The 21,758-nt window shown below is 39.4% G+C and overlaps 1 protein-coding gene across 1 annotated transcript in view; it reads right to left on the bottom strand.

Annotated features, from left to right (window-relative positions):
• The window catches only part of Ccdc192 (coiled-coil domain containing 192), a 198,524-nt gene extending 179,965 nt beyond the window's left edge, over positions 1-18,559 (bottom strand). Inside the window, exons 1-2 of the mRNA XM_055622832.1 lie at positions 18,498-18,559; positions 14,507-14,561 (exon numbers count right to left, since the gene is read on the bottom strand). Coding sequence (XP_055478807.1) covers positions 14,507-14,561; positions 18,498-18,559 — 117 coding nt within the window. The remainder of the gene's footprint in view (positions 1-14,506; positions 14,562-18,497) is intronic.
• Between the last annotated feature and the right edge of the window lie 3,199 nt (positions 18,560-21,758).

Below are 21,758 nucleotides of genomic sequence, written 5' to 3'. Positions count from 1 at the left end.
AAAGAAAGAAAGAAAGAAAGAAAGAAAGAAAGAAAGAAAGAAAGAAAGTCCATAAACATACAAGAGGCCTACAACACCAAATAGACTAGCCCAGAAAAGAAACTCCTTATACCACATCATAGTCAAAACACTAAATCTACAGAACAAAGAAAAGATATTAAAAGCAGCAACGCAAAAAGGCCAAGTAACATATAAAGGTAGACCTATCAGAATCACAGGAGACTTCTCATCAGAAATTATGAAAGCCAGAAGGGCCTGGGCAGATGTCATGCAGACTGTAAGAGACCACAGATGCCAACCCAGGATACTGTACCCAGCAAAGATTTCAATCAACATAGATGGAGAAAACAAAATATTCCATGACAAAACTAAATTTAAGCAATATCTACACGGCAAACCAGTCCTACAGAAGATACTAGAAGGAAAACTCTAATCCAATGAAAACAACTATACCCAAGAAAACATAGGACACAGATAATTTCCCAACAAAAATTAAAAGAAAACAAGCAATGAATCACAGGAACACCACCAACTCCACAATAAAAGGAGCTAAGATTCATTGGTCACTATTATCTATAAACATCAATGGACTCAATTCTCCAATAAAAAGACATACACTAACAGAATGGTTGCAGAAACAGGATCTAACATTCTGCTGCATCCAAGAAACACACCTATGCAACAAAGATAAACACTACCTCAGAGTAAAGGGCTGTAAAAATGTTTTTCAAGGAAATGGAGCCAGAAAACAAGCTGGGGTAGCTATCCTAATACCCAATAAAATAGACTTTCAACCAAAATTAATAAAAAAAAAAAATGAGGAGGAACACTTCATTCTCATTAAAGGAAAAATCCACCAGGAGGACATCACAATTCTGAACATCTATGCCCCAAATATAAGTCCACCTACATTTATAAATGAAACATTATTAAAAGTGAAATCACACATCTATCCCAACACCTTAATAGTGTGAGACTTCAACACTCTACTCTCACCAAGGGACAGATCATCCAGACAGAAGCTAAACAGGGAAATAAGGTCACTTACAGAGGCTCTAAATCAAATGAACCTAGTAGATGTCTACAGAACTTTTTATCCAAATTCAAAAGTGTATACCTTCTTTTCAGCACCTCATGGAACCTTCTCCAAAATAGACCATATAGTTGGTCACAAAGCAAGCCTCAGCAGATACAAGAAGATTGAAATAATCCCTTGTATCCTATCTGACCACCAAGGACTAAAGCTGTACCTCAAGAACAGCGGAAATAGCAAAAAGCCTACATGTACATGGAAAATGAACAACTTGCTGCTCAATGACAGCTGGATTAGAGAAGAAATAAAGAAAGAAATTAAGGGGTTCCTAGAATTCAATGAAAATGAAGGTACAACATACCCAAACTTATGGGACACAATGAAAGCAGTACTAAGAAGAAAGTTGATAGCACTAACTGCCTTCAAGAAGAAATTTAAAACATCACATACAAGCAACTGAATAGCTCATCTGAAAGCCCTAGAAAAAAAAGAAGCAGATACACCCAAGAAGAGTTGACGACTAGAAATATTCAAGCTCAGGCTGAAATCAATCAATTAGAAACAAATAAAACAGTTCAAAGAATCAATGAAACCAAGAGCTGGTTCTTTGAGAAAATCAAGAAGATATATAAACCCTTAACCAAACTAACTAAAAGGCACAGAGAAAGTATCTAAATCAGCAAAATAAAAAAATGAGAAGGATATAACAGACACTGAGGAAATCCAAATAAATCATTAGGTGTTACTACAAAAGCCTACATTTTTGAAAATGTAAAGGAACTAGACAATTTTCTTGATAGATTCCATTTACCAAATTAAATAAAGATTAAGTAAATAGATTGAATAATCCTATATCTCCCAAGGAAATAGAAGCAGTCATCAAAATTCTCTCTTCCAAAATAAGCCCAGGGCCAGATGGTTTTAATGCAGAATTCTACCAAACCTTCAGAGAAAACTAACTCCAATTCTCTTCAAACTATTCCACAAAATAGAAACAGAAAGAACATTACCAAACACATTCTATGAAGCCACAGTCACCTTAATACCTAAACCACACAAAGACCCAACAAAAAACAGAACTTCAGACCTATCTCTCTTATGAACATTGATGCAAAAATACTTGCAAACCGAATCCAAGAACACATAAAAGATATCATCCAACATGAACAAGTAGGCTTCATCCTAGGCATGCAAGGGTGGTTCAATATATGGAAATCCATCAATGTAATCCACCATATAAACAAACTGAAGGAGAAAAACCACATGATAATCTCCTTAGATGCTGAAAAAGCATTTGACAAAAATCCAACACCCATTCAGGTTTAAAGTCTTAGAAAGAGCAGGGATACAAGGCACATACCTAAACATAGTAAAGACAATATAAACAAGCCTATAGCCAACATCAAACTCAATGGAGAGAAACTTAAATCAATCCCACTGAAATCAGGGACCAGGCAATGCTGCCCACTGTCTCCATATCTCTTCAACATAGTACTTGAAGTCCTAGATAGAGCAATAAAACAAATAAAGGAGATCAAGGGGAAACAAATCAGAAAGGAAGAAGCCAAAGTAACAATATTTGCAGATGATATGATAGCATACATGAACCACCCCAAAAATTCAACCAGAGAACTCCTTCAGTTGATAAACACCTTCAGCAAAGTAGCTGGATAAAAAATTAACTAAAAAAAAATCAGAAACCCTCCTGTATACCAAAGACAAAAGGGCCAAGAAATTAGGGAAACAACACTCTTCACAACAGCCACTAATAACATAAAGTACCTTGGTGTGACTCTAACCAAGGAAGTGAAAGACCTGTTTGAAAAAAACTTCAAGTCTCTGAAAAAAGAAATTGAAGAAGATATCAGAAGATGGAAAGATCTCCCATACTCATGGATCAGTAGGATTAACATAGTGAACACGGCCATTCTGCCATAAGCAATCTACAGATTCAATGCAATTCCCATAAAAATACCAACACAATTGTTTACAGACCTTGAAAGAAAAATTCTCAATTTCATATGGAAAAGAAAAAACCCAGAATTTCCAAAACAATACTGTACAACAACTGATTATCTGGAGGTATCTCCATCCCTGAACTCAAGCTGTGCTGCAGAGCAATAGTAATAAAAATTGCCTGGTATTGGTATAGAAACAGAATGGTGGCTCAATGGACCTGAATAGAAGACTCAAAAATAAATCCACACACCTACGGATACTTGATTTTTGACAAAGTAGCCAAAACTATTCAATGGAAAAAAGACAGCATCTTCAACAAATGGTGCTGATCCAACTGGATGTCTACATGCAGAAAAATAAAAATAGATTCATATTTATCCCCCTGCACAAAACTAAAGTCCAAGTAGATCAAAGACCTCAACATAAAACCAGACACACCAAATTGGTTTGAAGAAAAAGTGGGGAAGAGCCTAGAATTGATTGGCACAGGAGACAACTTCCTCAACAGAACACCAACAACACAGGCTCTAAGATCAACAATCAATAAATGGGTTCTCTAAAACTGAAAAGCTTCTGTAAAGCAAAAGACAATGTCATCAGAACAAAACGACAACCTATATACTGGGAAAGGATCTTCACTAACCTTATATCTGACAGAGGGCTAATATCCAGAATATATAAAGAACTCAAGAAATTAAATAGCAACAACTCAATTAATTCAATTAAAAATGGGGTATGAAGCTAAACAGAATTCTCTGTAGAGGAATATAGAATGGCAGAGAAATGCTTGACATCCTTAGCAATTGACGAGATACAAATCAAAACGACCCTGAGATTTCACCTTAAACCCATCAGAATGGCTAAAATAAAAAACTCAAGTGACAACACATGTTGAAGAGGTTGTGGAGAAAGGAGAAACCTCCTTTTTTGCTGGTGGGAATGTAAATTTGTACAACCACTTTGGAAACCAATCTGGTGCTTTCTCAGACATTTAGGGACAGTGCTTCCTCAAGATCCAGCTATACCATTCTTAGGCATATATCCAAAATATGGTCAAGTACACAAGGATATTTGTTCAACCATGTTCATAGCAGCTTTATTTGTAATAGCCAGGACTTAAAAACAACCCAGATGTCCCTCAATGGAAGAATGGATTGTGGAATGGAAGAAATTGTGATACATTTACACAATGGAATACTACTCAGTAATTAAAAAAGCAAGGAAATCATGAAATTTGCAGGCAAATGGTGGGATCTAGAAAAAATTATCCTGAGTGAGGCCTCCCAGAAGCAGAAAGACACACATGGTATATACTCACTTATAAGTGAATACTAGACCTATAAGATAGGATAAAAATACTAAAGAAGCTAAACAAGGAGGAGGACCTGGAATAAGATGATCAATCCTCACTTAGAAAGACAAATGGGATGGATATCAGAAGTAGGAGAAAACAAGAAACAGGACAGGAGCCTACCATAGAGGGCCTCTGAAAGACTCTACCTAGCATTGTATCAAAGCAAATGCTGAGACTCATAAGCAAACTTTGGGCAGAGTGCAGGGAATCATATGAAAGAAAGGGGAGTTAATAAGACCTGGAGAGGACAGGAGCTCCACAAAGAAAGCAACAGAACCAAAATATCTGGGCACAGGAATCTTTTCTGAGACTGATACTCCAACCAAGTACCATTCATGGATATAGCCTAGAACCCCTGCTCAGATGTAGCCCATGGCAGCTCAGTATCCAAGTGGGTTTTCCCTAATAAGGGGAACAGGGACTGTCATTTACACAAACTCAGTAGCTGGCTCTTTGACACCCCCCCTCCCCCACCGAGGGAGGCTCAGCCTTGCCAGGCCACAGAGGAAGACAATGCAGCTAGTCCTGATGAGACCTGATAAGCTAGGGTCAGATGGAAGGGGAGAAGGATCTCCCCTATCAGTGGACTTAGAGAGTGGCATGGGAGGAGATGAAGGAGGGAAGGTGGGATTGAGAGGGAATATGGGAGGGGACTACAGCTGGGATACAAAGCAAATAAAATATAATTAATATAAAAAATTAAAGCAAAAATTTAATTAAAAAAAGAATATAATTTATCCCAACAATATTTTTATATTGATTATGTGTTGAAGTGAAAGGACTGGCTATATTAAGTTAAATAAAATGTATCATGTATTAAAATTAAACTTTTAGGATTTTAAGCTGGTTATTAGGAAATGTAAAATAAGAGTTTCAGTTTCACAAACAGCTTACAGTTTGTTTCTGTTGGCTGATAGTGTGCTTAGAAATGAATGCTGGAAGTGGAGTCAGTGAAATATATGAAATAGACATTGAGTCTTCACATCACAGTTTTCTAAGTTTTCAATGGATGTCTTCAATTCATGAATTAATAAGGGAGCAACATAGCTCTAAAAAAAATCAACAAAGCAGGCAACTCTCTCACACCAGATAAATGACATCCCATGATGTTTGGGGATAAGACCGTAGACATTTTTTTGAAAATGTGTGTATGCTGACATTTTCACTTGACACAAAGAGATATTCTAAGCTTAAATCTGATTGTATTAAAGTATCTAATGTGGTTTCCTGCCTAGACATAAATTCTCCTGGGAATAATTAAGAATGATTGGAAGAAAAAGAAGGCTGAAATGACTCGGGTAGAGAATGGCGATGGCTTCAGAGCAGTCAGGTAAGAACTTGAGTGATCTGAAAGCCACAGACAGGCACACACTACACAGCTTACTTCCTTTGTTTGCCTTGAGTCACAAACCAGTCCTGCAGCTTGGGCCATTTACATCTCAGGAGGACCTGTTGCACCTGAACAAAGAAAATCGCTATGGGCAACTTTCTTCAGACATTCAACAAGAACACCAGGAAAAAAAAGTCAGAACACATGTGGAAGCCAAGCACACTCTACCCAAGAGGAGACCAGGTGGGATTCAAGCCATGGCCCCCAGGGACCTACTGCAAGATGATGATAAGGGATCTATTGCAAAAAGGTGATAAGCAGGTCTGGTCCCTACAGGAAGAAGGTTGTTTCAGACTCACAGCATTTAAGGCAAGTAAACACAGCCAAGCAACAAACAAACAGAACTTAACCCCATCAAAGGATGTTTTCAGATCACATTTAATTTAAAAACATCTTACAGTTTAATTCCCCTTTGCATGACGTTACTACTCAACCAAGAAAGTTTTTTTGTTGTAGTGGTTGTTTACCTAATTGAAGGGTACAATAGATCCAGGTATCCAATAACACACACAGGAGAATAATTCAGGTATTTATCAATCATATCTAGTTTATCAAACCTAGAACAAGACCCCAGAGGATAAAAAAAAAAAAAAACAACCAACTGAATTTCCCATAGTATGGGGAAAGTTGAGACTGGGAATATGGACTCAGAAAGTAGACTTCAGTACTATGAGGCTGGGAGATATGAAAAGAAAGCACATGCTTTCTGTCCTCTCTCTGTGGATCCCCTGGAGCTCGAGGGACAGAGAGCCACCCGACATAGTGCCCAGGAACCCAGCCAGGCCCTCTGCAAGAGCAGCACTTCACTGTGAAGCCATCTTCCTGGCCCTGCATATGAAAACTTAATATTTAAGGGCATTATATTGCAATGAATGGCACAATTAATTTTTCTATTGCTTATTTTGAATATTTGTAACTGCTCTTTAAATGGATAGATATGGTGGGATATGGCAAAATTTTTCTTTAATGAGATAGGGAATTTTCAGAAACTAACTTATCTTGTCATCGTTTTGTGTTTGTTCTTGCTTTGAGGAGAAAGTCAGCTCTTTGAAACCACCAACTAAGTGACCCCAGAGAACCCTTTGATCTCTTTAGCCCTCAGTGCAGATAACACAGCAAGTTAATAAGAATCAGTAAACATACTTTAAAATAACTGATTTTCTCTGATAGCTGATCTAACATAAACATCTCTGCTATCATCCAGAGGTCCTGGGCTGTTACCGCCAGCAGCTAGTTTCAATTTAACTATATTATTAAGATAAATTGTGTTGGTGTGCTGCTTGAACTGCCTGTAGAGGCTGAGGCAGCCCTGTCCATGCTTTCGCTTAAAATCCATCTTATTTATTTATTTATCTATTTATTTATTTATTTATTTATTTATTTATTTATTTATTTATTTATTTTCTCTTCTCCCATCTCCGACTCCTCAGAAAAGGGGGAGCCCCATCCTCCCCCCTCCATTAACCCACCCTGGCACATCAAGTCACATCAGGACTGTGCGTATCCGCTTCCCCCGTGGCCTGGAGAGGCAGCTCTGCCAGGGAGAAGTGATGGCAAAGCAGACATACTGTCTGCCTCCGGGCTCTGCCAGCAGAGCACTCAGAAGGCCCCTCATCAAAGACCGTTCACCCTTTTGGGGAAGGCAAGGGTGGATAACTTTTCCAATGGTTTGGGAGGATAGCCCTGCTTGAGAATATCTTTACCAATTTTCAGTTTTCTTCAGCAATTGAAGTATGTTCTCAAAGTCAGACTGATCGATTCTATGGTTCTGAAAAGCTGCTTGTCCCTTACTCTGCCCCCTTCAGAAGATGAACGAGTTACACATGGAATTGGGTCTTACCTCAAATGTTAACATAAAGGAGCCCTGAGTCTCTAAACAGCAGACATTTAACTTCTATGCTACTTCTATCCGTACGTCTGTCTCAACGTTGCCACACAAAGTAACACACTTCAGCCCACCATGTTCGTGTTCTTTGCCCCAAATAGTATCCAGTTATTTGGAACGTTTTGCCATTTGAAAGAACCAAATGATGAAAAAATGTCGTGGGCACCTGATGGAACAATTTTGCAGACAACCAACTGCTTCCATTTATAAAGGTCCTTTGCTCCACTGAACCCTCCCCGGGGGAATTCTGAATAACATTCTATGTGTAAACACTCTGTTCCAGAGACACATGCTTTCTAAATTTCCTTGCCTGTTGACATTTAAAAAAAATAGAAATAAAAGAATGTCTTCACTTTATCTGTATGAAGACAGGACCTTTTGTTTCTTATACATTTACTCTATCCTAGAAATTAAAAATGAAATAAGTCATCATTCTCAAAGGCCTAGGAAGGATAATTTCCTTTCCAGTTCTTTGTCCAACTTCGTTTTAAAGTAGATATGTTTCACAGCCTTGACTCCCAAGTGAAACAGAACTTATTAGTAAAATGAGGTGTTAGTGAGAAAGCCAAGTATTTTCTTTCTTTTCTTCTTTCTTTCTTCCTTTCTTTCTTTTCCTTCCTTCTTTCCTCCTTTCCTTCCTTCCTCCTTTCCTTTTCTTTTTCTTTCTTTCCCTTTCTTTTCCTTCCTTCTTTCCTCCTTTCCTTTCCTTTTTCTCTTTCTTTTTCCTTCTTTCTCTTTCTTTCTTTTTCTTTCTTCTTTCTTTCCCTTCCTTCCTTCTTTCTTTCTTTCTTCCTTTCTTTCTTACTGTTTGTCTGTCTTTCTTGTCCCTCCACAATATTTCTTTTCTTGGGTTTAATTCTGCTCCTAAAATCTGTCTTTGTATTCAATTGTAGTTTCTGGACACTGTGAAATATGAGGACATGCTCTCATTTCTTCAGCCTGTGAAGTACTTTTGGACCATGCTATTGCATTTACCAGAACCCTAGGAGAAACGCTGCTGACTGTGGGGGAAGCACTTACTATATGCAGTCTGTCCCCACTTTTCTCTGTCTGCTGGAAGTGTGTGTTCAGCTAAAGCCTTCTCTCAGAGGGCCTCCTTAGGGCTACTCTGAACCCCTCTGTCCAATAGTTTGGGTGGGTTTTGTGAATGGGAAATACAACATTGAGATAAACAAAATATTAAAGCATCAATCATTTGTGATTGATATCTTTCAAAACCTTAATTTTAATCAAATTAAATGAAAGTTACTTGGCATTTTAGCTTTTCTTCACATTAACTCAAAGATGAAACTATCAACTAGAAAGGTATCATCTTCTCCTCAATCAAGGGTCACTCTTTCCAGGTAACTGTAGTTTGTGTCAGCTGACAAAAACTAAAGAGTACACCCTACTCGGCCCTGTGTTATTTGAAGAAAGGTAGCCAAGCAAACCAGTAAACAGTGTTCCTCTATGGTCTGTGCTTGAGTTCCTGAATCTAGGTTCTTTCTTGCATGTACTCCCTTCACTGAGATGCTGTGATTGAGACATGTGCGCCAAATTAAAGGTTAAAATGCCAAATAACTTTCATTTAATTTGATTAACAGTAAGGTTTTGAAAGTTATCTATCACAAATGATTGATGCTGTAATATTCTGTTTATCTAAGTGTTGTACTGCTCAGGATGAATCTGCTGCCAGTGAGCAGGGCCCTCTCACCAGCTGTCCCATCAATCATTCATGGAGAAAACACTCCACAGCCCTACCCACCAGCCAATCTGATGGGGACAACTCCTACTCAATCAATGGACCCTCTTTCCAGGTAACTGCAGCTTGTGTCAGGTGACAAACACTAACTAGTACACCCTCTTCTTTCTCACAGTCCTGCATATTTATATTCTTTAGTGGGAAAGAATATTTTAGATTGCATATAGGAACGTCTCTACAGCTTGTTAATGAAATCTCTTCCTTGCCTAAAGTCTACACAGCTGTTCTCTAAAACACAAGAAAGGCTTCTCTAAAGGGAAGTCCAAAGTTAGTTTCTCTTCCTGATTTCCCTCTTGCCCTCAGTGTGAGCACATTAGCTCTTCTTAAGGAACTTCACTCATAAAACCTCCTTTATCAGCGGATCACCAACCTTGATTTATTTACTGTGTTCAGTTCTGGTCAAAATAAACTGAACTGGAAAGGGACATCTGGCCACAGAAGTCTGATAGGAGACGGCACTGATAGGACTGAGATCCTAAGGATGCCAACAGAACTCCAGCTTATCTCACAGGCAGCTTTCCTCTCAACGGCACCAGCCGCAGCGCAGAGGCCCTGCATCGAGCCATCATAGGAAGCCCCATCCTGAGCGACTGCTTTCAGCGGGAGGGAATTCCTGAAGAGAAACTCAGCTATCAGTCAAAGGAACTCAAAATGGATCTTAGACCTAATTATAAAACCCTAAACTATGAAAGTCTTAGACAAAAATCTTGGGAACAAATATGTATGTCCCTGGGCAAAGATGTCTTAGATGAAATAGCAAAAGCATGAGCCATGAAAGTAGCCATTATTAAATTAGATTTCATCAAATTGAAAACGTCTGCTCTTCTGAAAACACTGTCAAGAAAGAGAACAAACTATTACTGGAGAAACTACTGTCAGAAAGACAAAGTACAAAAAATTATTTTAACCCCAAATGTATTTTCAAAAGAACTCATTGCTGAATAATGAGAAACAAGCAATACAACATACAAGTGAACAAAATATTTAAGTACCAGAAAAAGGTAACAGATAATCAAGTAAAATGCTAGGCATTACTTATTATATAGGAAAATGCAAATTAAAAGCCACAATGAGTTATAATTTCAGTATCATAAAAACTTGAAATGAAAAGGGCTAAATTTGGAAATACTGAACTGAAATTTCTCATTCTCTGGTAAAGGTGCAAAAATGCCAACAACCGCTTTGTAAAACAATTAGCAATTAACAAAATAAGTCAAGAGCTACATCAATCATATGACTCAACCATTCCACTCCTAGGTATTTACAAAAGATGGGGGGAGGGGGAATATTTCCATACAAAGACTGGAACATTTACCATATGATTCAATCATTCCATTCCTAGGAGTTTACCCAGAAGAAATGAAACCATGTGTGAATACAAAAACCCAACCATGAGCGTTCCTAGCTTCATTTGTAGAAACCCAAACCTGGAAATAACCTCAATGTCAGTCAACAGACAAAAAAGATAAACACAGATACACACACCCCTAGCAAGGAATTTGGTTCCACAGTGAGGATGAAGTGTTGACATACTGAAATACGAGTGGACATCAAAATAACTTTTTTTTTCCCTGAACCAAAGAGGCTGAAGAGAAAGGTACCTACTGTGTGGCTCCATGAATATGAAGTCAGGGAAATGCTGAAGGACTGTGTTTGTGAGGCGTGTTCTACTAGACAAAAAGTTCTAGGGTTGATGAATAGCTCTATTATCTAACTGTGAGGGTGGCCATGATGCACATGGCTAGCTGTGCATCAAAACTTGTGCTGATTAAATTTGTCAGTCATCACTCTGGAAGGGAGGAAGGGAGGAAAGAAGCAGGCAGAGCAAATGTTCCAAGTTATTACTTTTCCTCATTAGAGTGGTAAACTTTGAAATCTAACCTATTTTCTAGAATCCTGACAAATCTATTTAAATATATGTGGAAATGGGGCCCATCTTCCTCTCGTTTGAAGAATGAAAGGGCTTTGAATCCCTTGAAATGTTCCTATAAAGCACAGTGATCTGTTGACACCTTGATTCGTTAATGATTCGAACTTCTGCTCATCAAAGGGGTGGGGAATCTTCTAGAAACCCCATAGGAGAATGTTAAAATTCTGAGAAGTGGAATTCTGGCTGGGACTGCTTGCTCTCATACCAGCTGCTAAAGGAAGAGCAGAGCCAACAACCTGACATGACTTACATCATCTCTTTTCATCCCCAGTTTATAAAATGTGGGTTCATTTAGGTAACTTCAGGTCATCTTCTAAACTCAACCATAGAAATTAAAATTCTCTGGCACTAAGCTAATGACTCTTTAATGAAGCTGTTACTACATTACAGCTGGAAAGTGAATAGCTTGGGGATAATCTTAGTGTATCTAAGCCTATAGCCATATTTTCACTTTTGTGTGTGTCTCTTCCTGTAACCAGAGACATCAACATTCCCCATTGCCAGGGTTCTCAAGACTGACTTGGAAAGAACAATCCTGATCATTTCAAGCTGATCTTCCATACAATAGAATTTTTGTCTCCTAAACAGCTTTAAATGAGATGATTTACATACATTGGTGGGGTTTTGTTTTGTTTTGTTTTTGTCAGAAGATGGCAAAACAGAGCAAGGATGTTCAAGTAACATCTTGATTCTCCAACTGAATCAAAGGAATAGTCTGAGATAGATGGGGGTCTCCTGGTGCCCAAGGAGTGAATCTAGCTCTCATCAGGTTGTCCTATAATGTCCCTACCAAATGTGAACACATTCTTCTTTGAGCTCTCACATATGGAGGCTCCTTGAACCTCACTGAATCACAATTTCTGAATGGCTAATATCATAAAGAAGAACATCATAACAGAAAGGTGATGCTGTTGGCCACCACTCATCTGCTGCTGTAAGAATCTGAGGGCACATATTCTGCTTTAGGCCTGTACCTCCGCCCATAATTTTTATTTCAAATGATATCAACAGAGAGACATTTAGATGTCTGAAACTTGGTTACAGGGTCATTAAGAGTAGCAGAGTCTACCCCTTTAGGAATTCACAGCTTACCAAGTGTGACAGACAGCTAGAGTGTGGCCAATGCCTCCTACAGCTGAAATAGATCTCATCCTTCATGTCTCCATTTTCTCTTCTCAAACTAAAACTAATGATTTAAAGGACACAATGATTTGGTGCCCCTTGGCACATAATTGCTTCTGAGGCTCTCAGTCTTAAAATGTCCATGATGAAACAGGACTATGTGGTAGATGGGATAGTAACTATAGATATTTCATGGCCTCTGAGGTCTCTGAACCTGACTTCCTCCAGCTAAATGTAAATCTCCAGAGATGTAAAAAGAGAGGAAGCAGAGCTGGCTTCTCCAAGCCCCAGACATGCAAATCACATCAACTGTAAATTGGAAAGGGGAGGATTCTTCACTCTGGGAAAGGGCTGAGTTCACAGACAGCAGGGCCATGAGGTGTCGCATTTCTCAGACTCAGAAGTTGCCATCAAACTGAGAAGTAATGGGAGCATCATTTGTAGGTCATGTATTCATAAATAGCTTCATTAAATAAAATAAAAATTCATTTTTAGACTTTTTTCTACCTAAAAACAACAACAACAACAAAACCAGTGTAGATAGGCTATATTTTTCATTAAAACCATTTAATAAGTTGAACTGGGTTTCCACTTAACTTTTCTTTATTTCTAACAAAGACCTTCTGAAAATGGTTCATGGATTTAAGAGCTGTGTTCAGTTTGTCTAGGTAGGACTAGAACAACAGTAAAGAAGAGAAGTCTGCCAACCCTGTCTTTAAAGATATATTTTGTTTTATTTTATGTATATGAGTGCTTAACCTATATGAATGCCTATGCACCATGTAAATTCATGATGCCCATGAAGGCCAGAAGAGGATATCAGATCCCCTGGAACTGGAGTTACTGATGGTTGTAAGCTATCACGTAGGTGCTGGGGACTGAAACTGGATCCTCTACAAGAGAAGCAAGTACGCTTTACCACTGAGGCATCTCTCCAGCCCCAGAGGTTAGGATTTATGAACTAAATTACTTGTGCAAAAGTGATATCCTGGATATGTAACTCTCAAGCTGATTGTCTGTCCTAACCCATGATGCTGGGGAGAGGCCAGACACAGCACAGATTCTGAAGAAACAAAGGGTAAGAGGCAGGCTCCTGAGTGGCTTCCTGAGTGCTGTCAGTTCAGTAACATCCCAGTGTTTCTGGGCTCTTTCCAACTGTTTTCATATCCCAAATATATTATCTGAAGTTATTACTCAAGCCACATTATTATCAGTTCTGTAGGTGAAAAGATAAGGCTCACAGAGATTCAAAGAATTGGATGCAGTCATAAAGCTTAGAGGTGAAAACTTTGCACCTGGGTCTGTGTTTTAAATCCTGGTGTTAGGACCATTCATACTATACCACCCTCACTAAGTCAGAGCTCAGACAGTTTGAGAAATGCCTTTGGGTGGAGTCTAGAAGGTCCTAAAACTGAACCAAGGGAGACTGAGTGAAACTTAAGGACAATTCTTACATTTGCAAAAAGTATAGTCCCTATACCCTCCAACCCCGAGCCTCAGCCAGCTTCCTCTTCTCCATTACCACCTAGACTTATTCAAAGGGTAAAGGGACTACGGAAGAAGGGGCAATTATCCCAAGTAAATGGCATAACTATGAAATACCTCTGAGTCCAGAGCCAGCTATTTCAATTGCCTTGAAAGAGACCCAAACTGGATATATCTGGAATAGACTGTGTTTTAAACCCTAGCTTAACTAAACCAAATACCGTGCTCTGCTGTATTTATGTCATGCCTCAATTCCAGGACTTCCTTATATACAAACAAATTCTTTGAAATAGCCCAGGAAGTGTAAGCTATCACAGGGCCACAAAGAGCAATGTGAAATCAATGATGTGTTAAAATGGGAAGGGCCACATATACCACATTACTCTTATCTGCCATCTCTCCTCCCCTCTCCTTCCCCCCAAACACCCCCATTCCTTTTCCTTCAGTATCCGTCTTGGGCAGGAATGTTCCACCATTTGTTTAAAAATATTTACTAACAGGATGTGAAAACTAAATTTTATCAAGAAAACTTTAATATTAAATTAAATTGATTAAATCACTTTTATTTTCCCAACAGAAAATATATTAGGCAAAGCTTCTTTCTTACCAATGTTCTGTTTTCGGGTGACACTGTATCTGAAGGATAACTTCCAAATGTTGACCTACACACCGACCTGGATAACATGGTGAAAGAAATAAGAGTTTAGAACTTCAAAATTTTATTTTAGACAGCTACACACACACACACACAGAGAGAGAGAGAGAGAGAGAGAGAGAGAGAGAGAGACAAAGAGAGACAGAGATAGAGAGCAATAACACTGAGTAGGTCTTTACACTGTAATACGTAAAACTAAAAAAATCGAGTCTTTCTCACAAATGTTCTGGACATTTCAGAAGGAAGTAAAAGTAACAGAATGTAAACTTTGCTTGGAAGATAAACCAGCCTTTAAAGGCTCTCTTGAGGATAAGCAGACTGAACAGCAGTATGATGTGTTCTGAAAACCTGCAAAATCCCTGTTTCAACTAAAATAAGCAAAGGGTGCATCCTCTCAGTGAAAAGCAAGGACAGTCACCCCTCCCTTTCTTTCTCTCTCTCATCTCATCTCTTTTCCATCGGTCCCCATGCTTACAAGTATGTTATTTGTATGTTATGTTTCAGCTTGAGCCTTTGGGACTTTTTAGTTTCTGCTTTATTCCTCTAACCCTCTTCATGACAACACCTGTTTGTCCATTGCCCCCAATTCCTTCCCTCGTCTTCTTTTACTTAAAGCCACTCCTATCATGCATGCTTTTTCTAGAATCACTCCACGGTAATGTACATCTCCAGGGCTCTCCTCGTTTTCATCTGCACTGTTCTTGTGACAATTCACTCTAACAGCTTTTAACTTGATTCATCACATCTTAGAAATACTTTTTTTTTTCCATTTGGCTTCCAAAGCATCCTTAGCCCTTAAGAATACAATGGATCCATCATCCCTGTGTCTGTCCAGATGTCACCTTCTCCGTGGACCTGTCATATGCATCTGGCTTACAATCAAAACTTTCATCTTGCTGTACTCGGTCTTTCCCTGCTGTTGTCACTACTTTCTGAGAGTCTACAGGGTTTACTTATACTTGTGTCACACAACTGACCAGGTACATCCCTTAAATGCACAGGATGCCTTTTCCTCTTGGTCTTTGTTATTCTTTTCTTGACAACTTCTATGTGTGCTCAAGTGTTGAGGGTTGAATTTAGGACCCCACACATGCTAATCAACTGACCGAGCCACCGAGTTGCCTTCCAGCTCCAATCCTTAACATCTTGAGGACTGAAAGGCTGGTTAACACTGTTTGAAAGAATTAATGAGGAGATGAGCGCATTAATAAACTTCAGGGTTGGCACATTCAGTTGCATTGTTGCCAGCTGATGAGGCTTCCTTTAAAACCTCAACCTACTGAACTTCTCTCCTAACAGAAAAATATATTTTTCATTTTCACATTTATGTGAATGTTTACAGCTTACTTTCCTAACTTCTCAAAGACATTAGAACCACTTAAAAAGGCTCAAAAAGGCAATCAGTGACTAATGAGTGAAATTAATCCAATTTTCACTTAATGGAAGAAGACAGGAGTTCTAAGAAATTTAATTGCTTTTCTTGAATCATATGTACACTAGTAAAATGTGGTATTTTGGTGCTTCCTGTCTGACAGTTCCTCTTTATCACAGAGTGAAAAGTAACCTGTTGGCTATAGCTGATGATAAAATCAACATGCAGGTAGCTTTGAATGACTTTACTGACTGAGGTGTTTTCACTGTTCATTTTCGATTGTGTGCTCATGAACTGTATTATATAATGGTTTCAGGGAATGTGCTCCAGTCATTTCTTCTAAAGATATTTGACTGACTTCTCGTACCTTGATGAAGGTTTGTCTTTTCTCTACACTACACTCAACACTACTTTTTCCAGAAGCCTCTTGGACCCTCTATTGTTTCACAAGTAGTTTATAGACACCTCTCTTGTAGCACTCATTTTATTTGTTTATGTGTGTAGCAATGTGTTCCTGTGTTTTTAAAAACATTCTTTATAGGGAAAAAACACTATACCCTGTTTACCAAATACCATGTTCAGTTTTTGTGCTCATAGCATAGTCAACAGGCTTCCTCAGATGAGCCATGAATGCACAAAACCCACACAAAGTTAATAAAGCATGAGACAAAACTGCTTACTTCAAAACAAGAGAGCATTGGCCACCTGACAACAGCATTTAAAGGTCACGAGTCATGGCCTTAGCATAACCATAGTAACTAAGCACACACACCGGAGACATGTATAATAGTTAAACAAAGCTCCAGAAAGCCCAATAGCCTTGAGATAAAACAAGGCAGAATTAAAAAATATGTTTCTGAGCCTGTTTTTGTCACAGTGGCTTTTTGCTTCAGGATTTATGGGAAAACTGAAAAGCTTCATTTAACAGCTGTGACATGGAGGTATAGTGATATCACATGAGGCTATAAGTAGTTTATCTTCCTTCAATGCCTTACCAGAGCATAAGCATTTCTCTCCACTTAATAACATTTGTCTGATTCCTAGGTTTTTCTTTCACGCTTTTTACTTTGGAATAGTAACTAGCGGCTGTGCAGATGCATGATTTGAACATGACTGGTTTGGCAGCACTGCTGGTGAGCAGCCTGTTCATACAGGAGAGGGGGTCCTGGGAAGGAGCTTTTTTGGTCCATAGATTTGTAGCATTTGAGCTGTCACCCTCCTCTGTTTAAAGAAGTTAGAATCAAGTTCCCACGTGGTTAGTGGAAATGATGGAGAGGGTTTGTCTTCAGGGCATGGGAAGAGGGGAAAGGAGAATGGCAAGCAAAATTAGGAGACCAGTTCGTACCTGCTCAGAAAAGAAACTGTTAAACTGGACCCACCGCAGGATCAAGGATGGCAGCAGAGCACCATCCTGACTTTACCTCAGCAGCCCTGGTTGGTACCTGCACCCCACAGTTGGCTCTGTGTATAAGAACAAGAGCTCACAGGACACTTGACAATGAGGACAGTGTTCTGCTTTGCCCTGGGCACCACTGTTGCTTCACACTGGGTTACTCACGTCACAGCTAATAATCACAGGGCATCTTGCCTCTGCGTGGAACATTATGTTCACCTTTCTAACTGTCTGCATATCACAATGTCAATCCACTAGGTGAGTTAAGGGAAATTAAGAGAAGATGGATGTTTTCTAAGTTTTAGTGTTTCAAAATAGAAAAAGAGGCTGTGCATCTTTTGAGGTTCATAGATTGCTCATAGAAACAAGATTTTTTTTTTACATAAAAATGTAAGAGATTAGCGAGTTTTCCTTATTAACCACAAGAGACTGATCCAATGTCAAAGGCAAGCTCACACATTCGCTAAAATTAGGAAGATACAGTTCATAGCCAAATGAGGAAGATACCAGGACCGTATGCGACCATCCCACACAGGAAACTGCCCTTGAGGTGTCAGCCTCTTCTACAAAAAGGGCACAATTAATCTCACTCAAGATCTGAAAGAAAATTCTAAATGGGAGCTATTTCCATATTTGAAGAGAAAAAAAAAATGTGTCTGGAGCCCACACGCAAAATCTCTAGTGATTGAGTGCAGATTGACTAGAAAGGTCATCTCTGTGTCCATTCCTTGGGTCAAGGTTGGTTGGTACTTTTTTACTTGGAGAACAAGTTGAGAAGGAATGCCCAGCCTTGTACACCATGGGAGGAGAGTGCAGATAGTGTCACTCTTTTTCTGCGGCTCCAGAAAGAGGGCTAGCTGGCTCAGCACCCTCATCCCCACACCATTAAGGTATTAGGGATGGGTGAGTGTATAATTCTGAGAAATTTACATGAAGAAAATTTTTATTCCTTTGACAAACACTTGTTGAAACTTACCGTACTTCAGGCCTTGCCCTGTGTTCGGAAAGACAGAATCATCCATAGAAAAAGGTCAGTCATCAGGAAAGGAAAAAAAAGTCTCTTTGATGTTTTCCCCAGACTTTAAAGAAAGGTTATCTTTGAAATATATGGAGTTAAAGGTTGCTTTATCCAGATATTTCCATGGCTTATTTTTGAACAAAAGTAGCTGGGGGCTCACCTGCATCTCACTGGGGTTTCAAAGTCCGGCCTTACAACTTTCTTGCTATGACATCCTCCCATTTCAAGCCAGGCCCATTGGGATCCTCTGCCCATGGACAGACACCAACTAACCTCATTCCTTAGAGGTCTGGAATCCCTGGCACTGCTCTGCTGTCCATTGTTGCCAGGCAACCACAATGACAGTTAACTGCCCACAGCTGAAAAGAATCCATTACAGAGCCACAGGCTTCCCTCAAAACATCTCACAAGTCAGATTCAGTCATGAGGGCAGATGGAGGACTATTACAGAGTCATCTCTTCTGGAAACCTTCTCAAAGCACAAGAGAGGCACTGGGTAAATGCTCAAAGCATAGGCTGTTTAAAATCCAGTTCCAATGCCAAGAACACAGTTTTCACTCTGCTGTCTGGCAGGGGAGCACACTCAGAAACAGATTGATTTATACTAATATGGTCTGCTGTCCCTGTGCCTTCACACAGGGGATCCAATCTAAATGAGCTATATGTTCAAGCTCCCTTCTTAACACAGCACTGAGCAGGTAATAAGGCATTTTGGTGATGTCTGGTTACTGTCATACACATCTGCAGTCCACCCCTGGTGCTTCGCAAAAGTTACCTGTCCCTTTCTCCCAGCCAGTGGCTGTACCTTGCCATGGAGGTGCTTGAAGTCCTCATTTCCTGCTTCCATGGGGTTACAGGTAAAGGCTCTGTGATGTACACATCAGGAACATCCCTGGGTTCTTGATCCATGTGTTATGTGCTTAAACAAGTCACACAGTTCACGCCAGAACAAACTAGTTAGGATGAAAACAGTTTTTCAAACCCTATAAATAAAATTAATGTGAATTGAGCACATAGTGAGCCAGATAGAGAAGCCAACACTGGCTGGATATGTGTCAAAGGCTTGGCATTACAACTGGCTCACAGCCTTTTAGGGATCAGAAATATATCACCTTCCTCCATACTTCGGCTTTCTTGTTTTCAAAGGTACTGCTTAAACTGTTTTGGTCTCTTCAGGATCCCTTATTCTAAATCATTAAAGCCCACAGGGTGTGTGATATGTACATGCACTTTAGAGACATGGGCAGATGCTCACATGTTGAAGATAGTTCATAGGATTTTACGAAAGGAAGGTCAACTCAGAAATCGCTTGCAAGAGGCAATTGTAAGCACTAATTATTTATAATGCTTATTAATCTTGTTGCATATCTCATTAATAAAAAAGAAAGGCAGGTATGGCTGACACAAAACTGCCTTTTAAAAATCATTGGTAAGAAACCTGACTTCTCATTCTCTCCCCTCCTTAAAAGAAAGCTGTATAATGGAGACGACCTTGGCAAGATGGCTAAGAAGTGTTCAGGTTCCCTGAAGATGTTTATTCACAAAATTCTAAACTAACCACAATAACCATAGTACTGTCATAATTATGTTAAAAAATGGTGTAAATAATTCTATTTTAAAGTCTGAATTACAGTTTTTAAAAACTCATATTTTCTCTAACTCTAAAGGAAAAACATTTTTAAAATATTTTGAAGACTTTTACTAAGTGTTTGAGCAATTATAATGTGTTGTATGTTTAGGCATTTTAGTATTTAACACAGTTTAGTATTTTATCTCCCCCTTCTTTCATAAGATTACCTGCAGGGGTATAGGGAGAGAAGCGGAAGGGAGGGTGGGATTAGGAAGAGATGAGGGAGAGGTTCACAGCCAGCATACATATTGAATAGAATGTAATAAATAATAATAATTTAAAAATTAAAATAAATAAATAAGAAAAAAGAAAAAATAGCTCAATATTTTTTATTTTAAATGTATTTGTTTACATCCTGATTGCAGCTCTCCTCCTTTCCTCCTAATTCTCCCCATTGCACACCCTTCCCCCCCGCAGAGAAGGAGGAGGTGCCCCATGGGTACCAACCCACATTAAGTCACTGCAGAACTAGGCACATCCTCTCCCACTGAGGCCAGACAAGGAATCCCAGTTAGAGAAACAGGATCCAAAGGGAGACATCAGGGTCAGAAAGGGTCCCTGCTCCAGTTGCTGGGGGGATCCACATGAAGACCAAGCTATGCATCTGTACATGTGTGCAGGGGCCTAGGACCACTCCACGCATGCTCTTTGGTCCGTGGTCCAGTCTCTGTGAGCCCTTATGGGCCCAGGAAAGTTGACTCTGTAGATCTTCTTATAGAGTTCTTAACTCATCCGGCTCCCTCAGTCATTATTGCAATTCTTCCATGGGACTTCCTGAGCTCTGTCTAATGTCTGGCTGTGGGTCTCTGCATCTGTTTCCATCAGCTTCTGGATGAAGGCTCTCAGAGGAGTTATGCCAGGCTCCTCTCCATAAGCATAGCAAAGAGACATTAATAGTGTTGGGAGTGGTTCTCTCCCATGGGATGGGCCTCAAGTAGAGCCAGTGTTTGCTTGGCAGTACCCTCAATATTTGCTCCACCTTTGTCTCTTGCACATCTTATTGGCAGGACAAATGTTGGGTCAAAGGTTTTGTGGGTGAGTTAGTGTCCTTATCCCTCAGCTGGAAGTCCTGCCTGGGTACAGGAGGTGGCCACTTCAGACTCCATATCTCCCGCTGCTATGAGTCTCAGCTAGGATCACCCCATAGACAGTCTGGAGCCTCCCTTATCCCAAGTCTTAACAAATATCTACTGTCATCATTAATACTATTTGAAGCTAAAAACAATGAAAGCTCAGGATGGCTGTTATGGACTACTATATAGAATTACAAATCTTATCTTGCCACATGTCAGATATGTATCCTTTTACTTGTTTTTTTTTTAAATACTTATCTTGTTTTGAGGGAGAAGAACTGACTCATGCCATGGTGTGGAGATCAGAGGACAATTTGCAGCACTCAGTTATCTCTTTCCACCATCGTGGAAAGGGATCAAACTCAGGTTGTCAGAGTTGGGCAGCAAGTGCCCATTTTGCTGACTCTCAAATATGGATCTTTTCAGACAATATGTACACATATGTGTTTGAGGAGTATATATACTTTATACACTCTAATTACTGCTGGTAATTAGAGTCAAATGAGTAGGTTTTAACAGGGCCAGAAAAGACAGGAGGAGAGGAGTATATCAATGAGAAAAGAGCAAGGCAGAACAAGCAGAAATTACAGTGAGGTCATGTGGCTGAAACTAGAGCATATTATACTCTATTTTATAGTAGGAATATTATAGTAGAGGCTTTTGGTGTCTGCTATGTTCATGTGTCCATTCATCTTTCATTTGTTTACTTGTTTATTTA

This window comes from Psammomys obesus, unplaced genomic scaffold (genome assembly GCF_907164565.1).
Source record: "Psammomys obesus unplaced genomic scaffold, mPsaObe1.curated_primary_1811, whole genome shotgun sequence".
Classification (NCBI taxonomy): Eukaryota; Metazoa; Chordata; class Mammalia; order Rodentia; family Muridae; genus Psammomys; species Psammomys obesus.
Note: the sequence above shows the minus strand (reverse complement) of the source record. Positions and strands in the feature narration are given on the sequence as shown.